Raw genomic sequence first — 16,547 nt, forward strand, 5'->3', positions numbered from 1 at the left:
TGAATCCTTCTCCTGAAAACTTCATTGTGGTATTTAAGGATAGTTATTCCTCTGTAGTTCTCCGTAAATGTTTTCTCCTTTCTTAAAAATCGGTATTGTGATACTGATGTGCCAATCTTATGGTATCTCTGTTTTGTCTAAGAGTTTGTTAAGCAATGTTGTGAGACAATTAGTGAGTTTCTGATGTTTATTCTCGCTTCTACTTCAGTTTATTTAGTGATATACCTGTCTTCTGTTTTGTAATCGTGTTCATTGGCTTCTTCACCTTTGAGTGGATAATACAATCACAAAATGTTAAGTGTGTCATGCGCAACATCAGTTCAAAGTTTTGTATACATCAGTTGCTGGAAATATAACGAAAACAAACTGTCAATACTTTTTATGATATGCTCTTTATTTACTGACATCACTAATATGTTGTTTTTGCACAATTGTTAAAATTTACTATGTTCCAAAATATTTCAATATTAGTATTTACTATTTATAATATGGGATAAACATTATTTTCGTTGTTAATACCACACATATTACGTCCTCTAGCTAACTTGATATATCCGTTTTCTCCCCACCTGGCTCCCCACGAATTTTTAAGGAGAATGTACTTATCAGTATATCCTACAGCAGTAACTGCATGTGTTTGTCGAGTTCCACAATTTGCTTTATTAAAAATACCTCCTTTATATTCATCCCATTGACCTATAGCAACTGCAACAGAAACTGGTCCAACTTTATCTAAAAAGTATAAAATATTTTAAATTGGTAAATACACACTTCTTTGTTACACAAAAATTGGAAATTGAGACAAAAGACGAAGTAAAACGAAGTATACGAAGTAAAACTGGAAATAAAAAGTATAAAGTTAGCAGCAATAGCAAACGAAATAAAATTCGTTGGCTTTTGTAAATACTAAAATAAAAAAAACACGTAAAACTAAAAAAATGTATTCTTCTTCCTGCTTCCTTAATAGGCACGCGCCTGTTCCATCTTCGGATGCCTCCTCATCAGATATCCAGGTTGTCACTCCATCTTGTTATTTGGCCTTCCCATACTTCTTCGGCCGTTTCGTGATCTGTCTTGTGCTATCGTTACCAGTTTTCCTTCTCCCGTTCTGCTTATATGGCTACACCATTCTTTTTTTCTTTTCAGTGTCCAGTCATTTATGTTCTCTACATTACAGCTTTGCCTGAGGTGCTGCGTTGCCTGTCCCATAATGATTTTCCTGTGTCATCTCGGACTATTCTCATTTCACACGTTTCCATCAGTCTTTTTGTCCTTGTGGTGTTAGATCTTGTTTCAATGTAACTCCTAATTGGCCTTACTACTGTCCTACATAAATCTTGGCCTTTGTTTCTGTCCGTAGATGTGTGTTGTGCCAAATAGTGTGTTTAAGACATCCTGCTATTCTGTTGGCTCTGTTTATTTGTTGGGCAACTTCCGCTCCAGTGTCGCCATAACTGTGCATTAGCACTCCCAGCTTGGGAGTCCCAGGTAGCTGATACTTCTTTTCTGCAGGATTATTTTGCTGTATTTTTGTTTACGCTGTACTTTTTGTTTTATTTGATGATATTATCATGTTGAACTTTCTTGCTGTTTTATTAAATTGATATAAAAGTCTCTGAATGTCATCTTCACTGTCTCAGTGTTGGCGGTTAGAAGGTTAAACAGCAGCGGGCTCAATGAATTTCCTTGATGTATGCCTCTTTCCACTGGTATCGACTGTGTTAGTTTGTTATTAATTCTGGCCTGTATGTTATTTCTGTTTTTAACATTTTCATTGTGTTTTTGCTTAATTCCGGGTATTACTTGGTTACCTATTTGAACGTTAAAATCCCCCAGTATTATCATCTTCCCTCTAACTTGATCTACTACTTGTTGTAATTCGTCATAAAAGATTTCCCTTGTTTGAGGCTTGTTATTTTCTGAGCCTTATACTCCGATGATGTTCAGGTCTTCCTTTTCCATTCTAATTTTTGCTGTGACAATAGGGAACTTGCATAAATTTTTAAATATTAAAATGATATTAAAAAACATAAGGTAACATGATCTTAAAACACTTGCATGCAAAAAAAACAAATATTTTTAACCCGTACGCTAATTACGACGCTTTGAAAATGCTATAAAATTCAAATACCTTAGGAGGCTCTTGAACGTCCTTCTATTGGTTCGACGTCACGGGCCACGGTCAACCGGACTAGCTAGGCGGAAACAACGCGATTAGGGTAGGTATCACGGGTATATTACATTTTAATCGTCTTTAATGGAAAATTCCTAGGTATTATTTATGTTCATCTTATATATTGTAATAAGTAGTTCCCCAATCAGCTTAGTTTTAAACTGAAATTGATAAAGTTGAGTGCTACTTTGTAAAGAGTTTAAACGCATACTATGACGGACGAGGGTTTTTCAAAAGGTCAATCTGACTAACTTACCTACCGTTGACGTCCTCATCGTGGCAACTTTTATAAAAAGTAGTGAAAGCTATTCTATTGGAGAAATGCGAGGTGTCAAGGCAAATAAGTAAGAGTTAATAATAAGCATGTTTAAACCGTTTATAACAATAGTTTGGTACCATTATATTATAGTATAAGGTTTACCCCGTGGGTTTGATCTACCTACCTCTAATCGAAGAATTTCGTATATCCTGGAAAATATTACGGTGTAATTTGCATTATAATAAAGATTATATTTTATTGTAATGTTTATTAGTACCTACTGGAGCCTTTCATTATTGTGTTCAAAGCCTTCTGAGAAAAGATTATGGTGATTAGTAGACGTACCGATAGAACGTGTACATAGCCAACAAAGTCCTTCTTTGCAAAGTTAATAATACGCAAAAAAAAAGAAGAATTATTATTGTAATTTTACAAGTTAATATCTTTATCATCTCAGCTTATACTTACACCGCATCCCTCGGTAGACCGCAAGCTATAGTAGAAGCCCGACTGTAGACCGCATACTATAGTAGCACCAATACTTTTTAGTTGCTCTTACTTTTATTACTAAAAGTTTTGTTTATTTTTAAGTTACTTGTTTCTTCTTTGTTCTTCAACACAAGAAACGACAAAAGTTATTTCATAAAAAAGAACTTTTTGATACATGTCAACAGAGATAAATTGTTAATATTTTGCCTGTCACAGAAAAAATCATTTTTGCCACAGAGTAAAACAAGATATTTCAACTATATTATTTATCTATGGGCAAACTGCATTAAATGCAATAGCCCACCCCGAACGGGCAAACGATACGAGTGGCCTGTGACGTCAGACTCCAGGTCTCGCTTTTGAAGTTGTTTAAAACGGAAATTTTAGGCGCGGAACTTTGATTAGATGTTGTACGTACACTATTCATTGTTATGACGTAATATTTTAAATATAACATTTTAAAACATAAATTAACAATTTTATGCAAAAAAATTTTTTAGTGCAAGTTCCCTATTCTTTCCAATATATATTGACACTCTTTGATGTGATTTTGGTATTTTTTATGTATTAGTAATGCTACACCTACTTTGGCCCTGTTTTCTTTTGCTACTCCACTGTAGATTAGTATATATTCGCCTAATCTTGATTGTCCTTTTCCTTTCTTTTTTGTTTCCTGTAAAGCGCATATATCTATTTGTTTCGCTTTTAATACTTTGGTGATTTCTTGATCTCTAGTGTTGAGTGATCTGATGTTCCATGTGGTAATTCTCATCAATGTTTTTCTTTTGTCCTTATTTCTCGCCATGGTCGTCTTCATATGATCAGTCCGGTTCCGAGGCTTCACATTGTTTCTTTGAGCAGTATTCGTTTTTCCGATTGGTAGGTTGCTAACCTTGCCAATCAACCCTTCACATTTTATCCGGGCTTGGGACCGACTGTCAAGATCAAGTGAATAGAGCAAACAGAGCCGCAGGTTGCCTGAATGACACAATATGGAGAAATAAAAATATCGGAAAGGAAATGAAAGGCAGAATTTACAAAACAGTCATCAGACCAATAATGACATACGCGGTAGAAACACGACCCCACACAGAGAGGACAAAAAGATTGCTCGAAACAGCGGAGATGAAAACCCTTCTAAAAATCGATGCTAAGACTCTATGGGACAGAGCTAGAAGTACAGATATACGACGGAGATGCAAGGTGTATAACGTTAATAACTGGGTAAGAAACATAAGAATAGAATAAAATGACCACATAAGCCGAATGACAACAAATAGGGTAGTCAGGACAGCGAGAGACGGTTCGCCAATAGGAAGACGATCAGTGGGAAGACCACGAAAACGATGGAACGACAACTTACTAGAGGCACATTGAAAAAACAGACAGAGTCATGTCTATACAAAAAGAAGAAAAAGAAGAAGAGAAGATGTTATTTCTGCTCTATATGTTTTCGATGGTCTTGATGGTATGTTTCGTTTATATAACCGCTGAATTACGTCATTGAGCTGTACGGTCGAATGCCTTTTTGTATATCTATGTTGTACTCTAGTGATTTTTTCATGACTTATCTGACGACAAAAACTGCATCGGTACAAGATCTTCCGGATCTAAAGCCTTGTTGTTCATCTGTTAGATCTATTTCGTTGATGATTTTGGTGGTATGACTTTTATGGTCAATTTCAGAGCGGTACTGAGCATTTTTATTCGTCGGTAGTTTTCGGGTATCGTTTTATTACCCTTTTTAAACATTAAGATCGTTGTGCTAGTGCGCCAGCTGTTAGGTATTGTATGTCCCGATAGAATTTTTTGTAGAGAAAGAAGTATGCTAAGCCAAGCCGCACACCAAAGAAACATGAAACGAAAAACGTGAAACATGAAACGAAAAACATGTTTCATGAAAAGAAAACACTGCTAAAAAAATCTCAAAGTCCGCCTACTAATGAAACGAGTGTGATTCATGCTCATGACACATTTTTATTTTCGGAGAGTCTCATAAATGGCCGGATATATATTTGTTTAGCAGTGGTTTATTTCCATGAAACGTAATTTACGTTTCATGTTTCTTTGATGTGCGGTCGGGCTTAGTTGTTCATTTAATGTGTTTTTACCGTATTTCATCGTTTCGTTTGGAATATTGTCTGGTCCTGGAGATTTACGGTATTCAGTTTATCTAAAGGCGGAGATACATATGCGCTCTGCTCGGTGTGCGAGCCGCTCGCGCGCAGCGTATTCGTCAGATTAGTACGTGTTTTCAAGTGACGCACAAACGGCACGCATACGGCGCACCACGATCTAAATTCTGTCGGTTTTTCAACAAACGCTTTGATGGTTCGCAATACGTATTTGGACGGGTTTGCGAGTGGTTTGTTGGTTTTGGCGCGCATGAGTTGAATATTTGTTAGTAATGGAATGGTCGTAGCTGTCGGAAGGAAATTGATGTACCGTGGAAAATCATTATTGTGGGATCCTCAATAAAGAACCATTTAATTTAAAGAAACAACTTAAATCCGATCTGAACGGAAATAGAAGCTGAAATAAAAAAATGTACATGCGGACCTTTTTAAAAAATGTTAGTTCATTGTTGTACTAAAAATAACATGTATTAAAAATAAGATTTATTATTTTATTTGGGCATAAGCCACAATTCGAGTTTGAAATCAAGTTTACTTGACCTTTCGACTTTCACTTCGGAAATAGTTATCAATATCAAAAAAACATTCATAAGCAGATATATATTATGTGTCACCGGAAAGCGAAATAGGTAACGCACGACTTGGAGAACCAATAGTTTTCTAACTTCGTGTCTGGTGAAGCAACGCAGTTGAAACAAGCGGATATATTATAATTGTGTCACCGGAAAGCGAAAAAGGTAAGGCACAACTTGGAAGACCCAATAGTTTTCTAACTTCGCTTCTGGTGAAGCAACAGAGTTGGAACAAGCAGATATATTATAATTGGGTCACCGGAAAGCCAAAAAGGTAACGCACAATTTGGAAGATCCAGTAGTTTTCTAACTTCGCTTCTGGTGAAGTAACAGAGTTGGAACAAGCAGATATATTATAATTGGGTCACCGGACAGCCAAAAAGGTAACGCACAACTTGGAGGACCCAATAGTTTTCTAACTTCGCTTCTGGTGAAGCAACGGAGTTGGAACAAGCAGATATATTATAATTGGGTCACCGGAAAGCCAAAAAGGTAACGCACAACTTGGAAGACCCAGTAGTTTTCTAACTTCGCTTCTGGTGAAGCAACGGAGTTGGAACAAGTAGATATGTTATAATTGTGTCTTCGGAAAGCGAAAAAGGTAACGCACATCTTGGAAGAGCTTATAGTTTCCTAACTTCGCTTCTGGTGAAGCAACTGAGTTGGAACAAGCAGATATATTAAAATTGGGTCACCGGAAAGCGAAAAAGCTAACGCACAACTTGGAAGACCCAATAGTTTTCTAACTTCGCTTCTGGTGAAGCAACGTAGTTGGAACAAGCATATATATTATAATTGGGTCACCGGAAAACGAAAAAGGTAACGCACAACTTGGAAGAGCCTATAGTTTCCTAACTTCGCTTCTGGTGAAGCAACGGAGTTGGAACAAGTAGATATGTTATAATTGTGTCGTCAGAAAGCGAAAAAGGTAACGCACATCTTGGAAGAGCCTATAGTTTCCTAACTTCGCTTCTGGTGAAGCAACTGAGTTTGAACAAGCAGATATATTATAATTGGGTCACCGGAAAGCCAAAAAGGTAACGCACAACTTGGAAGACCCAGTAGTTTTCTAACTTCGCTTCTGGTGAAGCAACGGAGTTGGAACAAGCAGATATATTATAATTGGGTCACCGGAAAGCCAAAAAGGTAACGCACAACTTGGAAGACCCAATAGTTTTCTAACTTCGCTTCTGGTGAAGCAACGTAGTTGGAACAAGCATATATATTATAATTGGGTCACCGGAAAACGAAAAAGATAACGCACAACTTGGAAGAGCCTATAGTTTCCTAACTTCGCTTCTGGTGAAGCAACGGAGTTGGAACAAGTAGATATGTTATAATTGTGTCGTCGGAAAGCGAAAAAGTTAACACAGGGCTTGGAAGAACCTATAGTTCTCTAATTTCGTTTCTAGTGAAGCTACGCAGTTGAAACAAGCAGATACATTACAATTGTGTCACCGGAAAACGAAAAAGGTATCGCATGACTTGGAAGTACCTATAGTTCTCTAATTTTGTTTCTGGTTGTAGGAACAAGCAGATATATTATGGTAGGGGAGCAAAGTATGCTAAATGTGCAGTCACTCGAGGGCTTTGGGGACCTATTGGGTTGTGATTATTAGGTCCTAAAACCAAAAAAGTTAAGTAAAATTTTCCATTTTAGTGGGGACTTTTCATTTTTTAATTTAATTTTCCATTTCCAACAATCTTTTTTCCGATTATAGCGCCATCTATCCATAATTCAAAAAAATGTTTCGAATAAAAGTTGTTTATTTTTATACAAACAATCCAAATCTGCAATAAGAAACGGGGTCTACCATTTAAGATTTTAAAGTAACCCCCCACCTCACCTCCGTGGGGGGTCGTGCTTGGAACCATTCGATAGATTTTTCAAAAACATTGATAAAGTGTATTTGCAGTTTTTCGATATGATGTTTATTTTGCGAAAGATCGCGGGATTTGTATTTAAAATTTTAAATTTACCCCCCACCCCTTTCCGTGGGGGGTCAAGTTTGGTATTTTTCGATAGATTTTTGAAAAATATTGAACACGTAGTTTTTAGTTTTTCAATCTGACGTTCATTTCGCGAAATATTCGCTTTTTTTTTGTGAAACTTTTTGACTCACCCATTTCCGTACGCCCCGCTCAAATCGTCATATTTTTGAAATATAGACTCTTTTGCATGTACTTAACTTACCTTATCTTAATCTGACAATTTCGAATATTTTAAGGATAAATTTTTTTTCGGGCCCACCTGAACGAACTCCCCTGTGTTAAGAGCCAATATATGGTGGAGGTACATCTGCAGGGTACCACGTTTCTCCCCATATGATAATCTGACGCGCTCGAGTAACTGCAAAAATCCCCGCTTGGGCTCCCCTACCATTATATTTGTGTTGCCAGGAAGCGAAAAAGGTAGTTCCCGAAATGTTCCCAAACTGTGGCTTATTCCACATAAAATAGTAAATTGCATAAGATGACACAAGAAAATAGTTTCAAAACAATACCAAAATAAGATGTAGTAGAAGTACAGGACAGAGACATGATTATCTACAATTACTAAACGTTCGTAAGTTTCCTCTGGATCGTCAAAATGAAAAATTTTAACGAACAATAACCGCGCCACGAACGCGCGGCGCACACACGGCGCGGAGTTCGCGGCGCCGATATGTATTTCCGCCTTAATGCTTTAGTAATTTCCTCCGTTGTGACGATTACATTTTCGGTTGTTATCTTTGGAGTTTCTGGTAAGGTCTGGTCTTCGCCTGTCGGCCTGTCTTAAACAATTGAGTGAGACAGGAGGTCCAGGTATCGACATCTATTTCGCTTATTTCTTTTCTCTGCATTCTAATAAATCTCTATATTTGCCTTTGCAGTCCGTAGTAGTCGGCTTCCATTCTTGATGAGAAAATCCGCCAGTATTCGTCTTTGGTCTTCTTTACTAATGCTTTAATCTCGTTCCTTATTCTTTTGTAGTTGTTGTAAGCCTCTGGTGTTTGTTGTGATCTGTACTCTAAGTGGACTTCTCGTTTTTCTTTACAGGTTTTCTTTACTTTGTTTTGATTTCTTGTCGGAACCAGGGCGTTTTGTTAGGTTTCTTGAGGTTTATATTTACTGTTCTGGTTTCCAACGCTTCACGTGCTGCTGAGTTCAGATTATCTTCTAGTTTTTTCCATGCTATTTCTATGTTATCTTCCTCCAAAATTTTATTTGCTTCTATTTTGGAAGTTAGTCTTTTCTGATATAGATATCTGATTGATGGTTGCCACATGCAACTAGATGTTTATTTTTGTGTTTTCTCAACTGTTTGCGATCTTCTTGTTTTCCGTTGAACTTCTATTCGTATTTATGCTTCCATAGCAGACTATGGTCACTTCCCACATTAGCTGAATTCGAGGTTATCACATCTAATATTTGGGAAGGATGTATGTTCTTATTTGTTGTTATGTAGTCCATAGCTGATTTCTGACCCCTCGTATTGTAAAATTTGTATTTATGTTGTGTCTTGTGAGGGAAGTAGGTGTTATTGATGCGCAATTCATTGTATGTGCAGAAATTGATCAGTGACTCCCCATTATCATTTAACACGTCTTCATTATATCTCTGTTTAATACCTGGTATGATGTTCATCCGAATTCGGGCATTAAAATCTTCCGTCGACAAGAGACTGTCATTTTTTGGGATGTTGTGTAGGGTTTTTTGCCAACAAAAGGCTGTCATTTTGAGTTTTTAAAAGAAATGTAATGCCTGGTTGTACCAACAAATCCTAAGCTCCAGCTTATCCCAGCTCAGCTTATAGATAGGGCCACCTTAAGTCTTACTTACGTTGCACCATATTTTTCGATTCTTATCTAAGCATGTCTTAACTGAGACGAAGTTTAAGATGCAATTCACGTGGCAATCAATCCATTGTGGCAAGCTGAAAATTGATCTAAAACTCAATGGTGCAACTCTATGTATGTTTCGTAAGCTGAGCTTAAGACACGTCTTAAGCTTAAGATCTGTTGGTGCAACCAAGCATAAATAAACTAACTAACAAGCAAAATAACAGGAATAATAAAAACTGGTGGGCACGGAAGACTAGCAGTGGTGACAAAAATAGATGAAGGGAAATACACCTTAAAACAGGTGGAAACATCACATAAGATCAAGAATGGGCAAACAATGAATGAAATTAAGCCTATAGAACAAGCAGGATTTCGTACCGGATTTGGAACAAACGATCACCTACAGAGCATTAAAACGGTAAAAAAATGTATAGAATACAATCGACCACTCGTTGTTTTTGTATATTTCCATAAAGCCGTTGACACGGTAGAATTTGACAAAATCCTGAAAGCATGCCGCATTGACTGCCGATACACAAGGTTAATTAACAATACATACAAGAACGCAACTATGTCCCCGAAACCTCATAAAAACACGGATCCTATCCCAATCGGCAGAGGAGTCCGACAGAGCGATACCTTATCACCTAAACTCTTTACCGCAGTACTAGAATATGTTTGTAAAAAACGTAAAAAAAACATGCGAAAAACGAAGAAGAATAAACCTAGCATGGGCAGCCTATGGAAAACTCAAAGACATCTTTAAAAGCGATATACCAATTTCTTTGGAACGTAAAACATTTTACCAATGCGTGTTACCTGTGATGACCTATGGTACCAAAACTTTGACATTGACAGCTACAACTTCTGCAACGCTGCAAATAGTTCTGAGGAAAATAGAAAGGTCGATGCTGAGTATATCGCTTCATGACCGAGTTAGAATTGAAGACTTAAGACGAAGAACAGGAGTTAACTTCTGTTGTAATTTCCCGAATTACCAGACTGAAATGTAACTGGGCCGGATACGTCGCCCGAATCAGTGATGGGAGGTGGACGAAGAGATTAACTTGAATGGAGGCCGAGATTAGACAAAAGAAGTAGAGGAAGACCCCTACTCGTTGGACTGACGATCTCAAGAAAATGTCAATAAATTGGGTGCAAAGTGCTCTAAATAGAGCACAATGAACAAAAATGAGGGAGTCCTATGTCCAGAAGTGGACGCAAAGGGCTGGGAGATAATGATGATGATGATGATGACCACTTACCAATGGCTGAAATTAAATCTTGTTCGCTTGCACGTATTCGCCTGTATCCTGAGATAGAAGTAATTACTTTTGGTGCATTTCGCTGACACTGGGTAACCCTTGCAACGTATGGGTAATCCCTTTCAGAGCTTAGACCTTGTGATTTAACATGATCGAAAGCCAGTGTCATATACCCACCGTTACACCCGTGATTTTTTGTGGAGCAATCTATAAGGTGTTGTGGGCTTAAAGGAATTTTTTGTTTTTTGTGAATTGCTAGTTGACCCTCCAGAGCTGCAGCCTAAAAAAGAAGATTTATGGTTATCTTACTTCTTGGTCTAATTTAAAATGTATATTTAAGTCAACAGTAGAATGGAAGTAGACAACGGAGAACAAATAACAGAAAAGGAGAAAATATCCTTTGTTAGAAGTTCAATTTTATGTTGTAAACATTTATAGTATTAAAATTGAAAAGAAAATACCAAATACTTCTTCTTACGGCGCCTTATCCTTGGACGTTGGCCATTACATTTTCGCATTTAATCTTATTTGCAGCCGCCCTGAATAGTTCTATGGAGGTCATATTCGTCCATTGTCGTAGGTTTTTAAGCCAAGAGATGCGTCTTCTTCCTGCCCCCTTTTGCTATTGATTTTGCCTTCGATTGAAGTTGTATCAGTTCATACTTTTGATTTCTTACGATGATGTGACCAAAATATTGTATTTTCTGTTCTTTTACTATAAGCATAAGCTCTCTTTCGTTGTTCATCCTCCGCAAGACTTCCGCATTTGTCGTATGGCTCATTTAGGATAGTCTGACTCTTACGGTAGCAGCAGATTTCGAATGCTTGGAATATTTTTTGTGTTGCTTCTGTCATTGTCCAGGTTTCAGCAACATAGAGCAACGTGGTGAAAATATAGTATAGTATCCAGCTGACAGTTTATAAAACAGTGTACGAGCCTTTTCCAGACGTGTTCTTATCTCTATCGAGTGGTCCCAAGTTTCATCAAGGTTACTTCCAAGGTACGTTATTCTTGTTACTTTTTCCAGATCTGTTCCGTCAACATTGACTTTCACCCTTCTCTTTTGGTGCTTGCTGATGACCATCGTCTTTGTCTTCTTTGTATTCAATTTCATTCCAAATTCTCTACAGGCTGTCATTACTCAATCCATTAGGCGTTGCATTGCTTCAGCATTATCTGCCAGAATGACCGTGTCATCAGCGTATCGCAGGTTATTTATACATTGCCCGTTTATAATTATACCATCTGAGGTGCCTTCCAAAGTTTTCTTAAATATCTTCTCAAAGTAAACGTTGAACAGCAAAAGTGACAGAACAAATAAATGTGACAGAATCCCTGTCTTACTCCTTTCTCAATTTTGATTTTTCCAGATGTTTCGCTTTTTGTTCTGATTTTAGCCTTTTGTTCTTGGCAGACGTTTGAAAGGATCATTAAGTCTTTATCGTTAATATTATTAAATACTACAGAAACAATATCATTCCTAATAGTTTGAGGAAAGTGGAGAATAGACTAAAGATATTCCAAAATATTAAAAACGATGACACTATAGCAACAAACCTTTGAGACTTAGAGTTCATACTCCGACTAAGATAACGAAATTTAAAAATAGAAGTGTAAGGCAAGAAAAGAATGTCACCAAATTATGTAACTTACAGTTACAGCATTAATTTCTGTTTGTAGAATTGGCAACTAAAGCATTGAAAGTTGATTAAGAATAGATTAATCATCTTTGGTTTACAGATGGTATAGTTTTAATCTTCTTCTTCAGATGCAAATCCACTAATCGATGTTAGCGATTATATTTTCCATTAACTCTTCGTTTCTTGCAATATGTATGAGAGATTGTATGTCGTTAATCCCTGTCTGAGCCAGGATATTTGCTTGCGTCATTCCTCCTTTACTTTCAATTTTACCCTCAATTATAAGTTGAAGGAACTGGTATTTTTCGTTTCGCATGATGTGGCCCAGATACGCCGTTTTCCTTTTCTTGGTGGTTTCGAAAAGTTGGCGTTCTTGGTTGATTCTTTTAAGGATATCTACATTTGTGATTTTTGCCGTCCATGGTATCTTCAAGATACGGTGATAAAGCCACATTTCGAAGACTTCTAATCTGTTTATACTCATCGTTTTGAGTGCCCAGCCCTCTACTCCATATAACAGCACCAACCATACGTAGCACTTAGTAAACCATAGTCTCAGTTAAAGATCGAACTCTGAACAGGTCAGTACCTTCCGGAATTTTACAAAAGCCTGTGGAGCTTGCTCAATGCGACCTTCTACTTCCCTGTCCGATGCTGTCTTCAAAAAGCCACGTTCCCAGGTAGGTATTTAAATTTGCTCAATCTTTCAATGGACTTGGTATTCAGTGTTATGGTGGACTTTTCAAGTGCATCTAAGTTTCTGGAGATGATTATGAATTTGGTCATTTTGGTAATAATCTCTAATGCCATTCGCTGACTATATTCTCCGATTATAGTGACAAGTTGTTGAAGATCGACTATGTTGTCACAAATTAAGGCACCATCATCAGCATATTGTATGTTGTTGATCAATACTCCGTTCACTTTTAGTCCCATCTCTGCGTCTTTCAAAGACTCTTGAAATATGGCTTCCGAATAAATGTTAAATAAAAGAGGGGAAAGCACACATCCATGTCGAACACCCCTTTTTATATGTATGGGTTTGGATATGGAATTGTCTAATTTTAATTGCTCCGTTTGATACCAGTACAAGTTTTCAATGCATCTTATGTCGTCTTTTTGGTCTATATCAAATTTCTTGAGGATCTGCATCAACTTGTGGTGTTGGACATGATCAAACGCTTTTTCGTAATCTAAAAAGCATAGGAACACGTCCCTCCTCTGATCGTAACAATTTTGGACCAGCACTTGTGTTGCTACTCTTACTTCTCTTGTTCCTAAACCTTGCCTAAACCCGAACTGAGAATCACTGATGTCCCATTTACATAGTTTCAGTGGCGGCCGGTCAGGGTCGGCAGTGCCGACCCACACATTTATATAGATAGATTTTTTTAATATTTGTATCTGTGACGTAAAAAAAATCTGTCAGATAATACAGACTAAATTTTATTCATGGTTTTTAAAAGGATTTGATTAATCCGAGCGTTAAGTGATCCCTGCGCATAACAGACTTCTCAAAAAATGAATGATCCGAGCCATTCATCTGACTTTTCGGCTAGCCGTACCCAACTCATCCGTAGCTTGACAATTTACACGTAAAACTCAACGAAATAGCAAGTCGATGAGCAAGCGAACATACATTCTCTCCGTATGCATTAAGCGGCAGGTACGGCATATTTAAATCTGCCGGTCGGTGTTTCATTTGGCATCGCCAGATCGCATCGGCAGAAATTGTCAAAAATAATCACGCCGTTTTACGTCGTTTAATTGATATTGTAATTTTTTTTAAGTTGCCAGGAATTATCATTTAGTGGACATGATGGATCGAAGCATTTGTTAAAAATCAAAGTAATTATAGAGAAAATAATGAAAATGATTTAGAAATATTTACTTTCTGATCCGAAGTGTATTCGTAATACAGAATGAACTAATACATATATAGCAAATAGTTACATTTTGAATAACGTTATTGAATCTGAGATTTAGAAAACCATTTGCTTTTCGCTTGAAGTAGATGAAACTTCTGATGATCATGTCATTCACAATTTATCAATTATTGTTGTTCGATACGCGTTACGTGGTAATATTTATGAGAGGTTTTTAGGTTTTAGAGACGTGAGTAAAAGCAATAAGGCAGAATATATTTTGGTGTTTTAGAGAACAGATTAAAATTTTTTGATATCAAAAATAAATTGGTAGGGCAAACTGGGGCAATCTTATGACGGCGTTGCTGTGATGTGTGGTGAATTGAATGGCCTCCAGTCAAAAGTTAAAACTACATATTGCATCACAAGCTTTATTTACTCACTATTATGCGCATATAATGAATTTAGTTTTGCATGATACGTGTAAAAAAATAAAGAATATCGTCTTTTCTTGCCAGTTTAGCTCACCTAAACGGATTACTGCTTTAGAACAAATTTGTTTCGAAAAAAAAAGCGAACAGTTTGTCAGACGCGATGAAATTTTAAATCTCGGTTAGTTTTATCAAAGCAGATTATCTCTGGTAGTTTTAGTATCTGCAGCAGATTTTCGTGAACAGCTTTTGGAAGTTTTTGATTTTATTATCGAAGGCGACGATTTTGAAATTGGCGATACCTCGATCCGTGAAGCAATCGGTTTGAGAACTTTATTAAATAATTACTCTTTTAATATTCTTTTAAATATTTTTAAGACAGAGTTTGCCCAAGATATTCATTATTGTTCAAAATTAGTCAACTGATATTATTTATTCAAAAAATAGAATACAAAAGCTGGTACAAATCTCAGAGATTTTCGTAGTGATAGTAGTTTCCAATATATACGCAGTGACATTTTGGATTCGCTTGATATTTCCGAACCATCCCAAAAAAGACAACAACATGATACATATCTCGAAAAACGAGTAGGTATATCTTGAAATTTTGGATACCTACTAATATATGCAAATAGATACTCGTTTTTAGAATTTTGAAGATTTGCAAATTTTTGACCTCTGACGATTCAAAATTTAAAAGTTACCTTCGCCAAAGAATTTCCAAGATATTTATTATAACAAGTTAGGTACTTAAAAATTATGCCGATCCAAATATTTTCAGAAAGTGGGAAGTTACAAAATATGTATGTATAATCCTATGTAGTAAGTACTGCAATTCATTATAACAAACTGTTCATCAATTTTCTTATCACCACTACCATCAATTTCTGCCTCGAATAAACGGGATTTATCTTGTCTCAAAAGAATCAACACGTATTGTCGAAACACCATGCAACAAGAGAGAATGTCAAGTACATCAAATAAAAAAACAAAAAACAACAAAATCTCCTATGATGATTTAAGCATTTTAGTTTGATGGTATACCTATATGAGGAGACAAAAAACCTTGCCGACCCTGTCTCCAAGGCCACGAGTCGCCACTGCATAGTTTTAATAACTAACTTAAAAGAACTTCTAGAAGCAATGCAAGTAAGTCAAAAAGTATGGTTCATAATATTCTACAAAAAAATATTAAACGATGAAAATTCTACAACAAAAATAGCCACTGGAACTAGAAACCAAGGATATACAGCGTGTCTACTTAAGTTGGAAACATATGGGAAACTATTTTATTATTAATTTTACGAAAAAAAGTTATTCTTTATAAAAAGTTCTGCATGCCCCAAAACCTAAGATTCAATCATCATATATCAAATTTTCTCAATATTATATGAGGTATGTCAAAAAATATGAATTTGGGTCAAGGATAAAGTACCTTTATTTCTCTCAATATCGAAAATTCTTATGATAAAAAGTTGTTTGGAATTAAAAACTAAGATCAAATATGCAATTACATGCTTCTAATTGGAAAAAAAAATTCTCAAAGTTATGGATACCCAACATCGTTTTTAATTATTACAAATATGATAACTCGTTTATTATTCATTTTATGACAAAAAGTTATTCTTCATAAAAAGCTTTGCATGGTCCAAAATCTAAGACACAACCATGATATATCAACTTTTATTAATTTTATACGAGGTGTGTCAAAAAATATGAAATTCGCTGAAGATTACAGTACCTTTATATTTCACAATATTTCAATTAGAAGGATGTTATTGCATATCAAAACATAGTTTTTAATTCTAAACAACTTTTTTAATAGCCGTTTTCAATATTGTGAAAAATAAAGGTACTTTACTTTTGAGTGAAATTCATAATTTTTGACATACC

At 36.2% G+C, this 16,547-nt stretch overlaps 2 protein-coding genes across 2 annotated transcripts in view; one reads left to right on the forward strand and one right to left on the reverse strand.

Moving 5' to 3' along the window:
* The window catches only part of LOC126893274 (uncharacterized), a 518,645-nt gene that overhangs the window by 189,565 nt on the left and 312,533 nt on the right, over nucleotides 1-16,547 (forward strand). The gene's annotated exons all lie outside the window — the stretch shown is intronic.
* Nucleotides 374-16,547, reverse strand: part of LOC126893277 (cathepsin L-like proteinase) — a 39,368-nt gene continuing 23,194 nt past the window's right edge. The window contains exons 4-5 of the mRNA XM_050663294.1: nucleotides 10,718-10,997; nucleotides 374-732 (exon numbers count right to left, since the gene is read on the reverse strand). Coding sequence (XP_050519251.1) covers nucleotides 482-732; nucleotides 10,718-10,997 — 531 coding nt within the window. The 3' untranslated portion in view covers nucleotides 374-481. The remainder of the gene's footprint in view (nucleotides 733-10,717; nucleotides 10,998-16,547) is intronic.

The sequence above is a fragment of the Diabrotica virgifera genome, chromosome 10 (assembly GCF_917563875.1).
Source record: "Diabrotica virgifera virgifera chromosome 10, PGI_DIABVI_V3a".
Taxonomy (NCBI): domain Eukaryota; kingdom Metazoa; phylum Arthropoda; class Insecta; order Coleoptera; family Chrysomelidae; genus Diabrotica; species Diabrotica virgifera.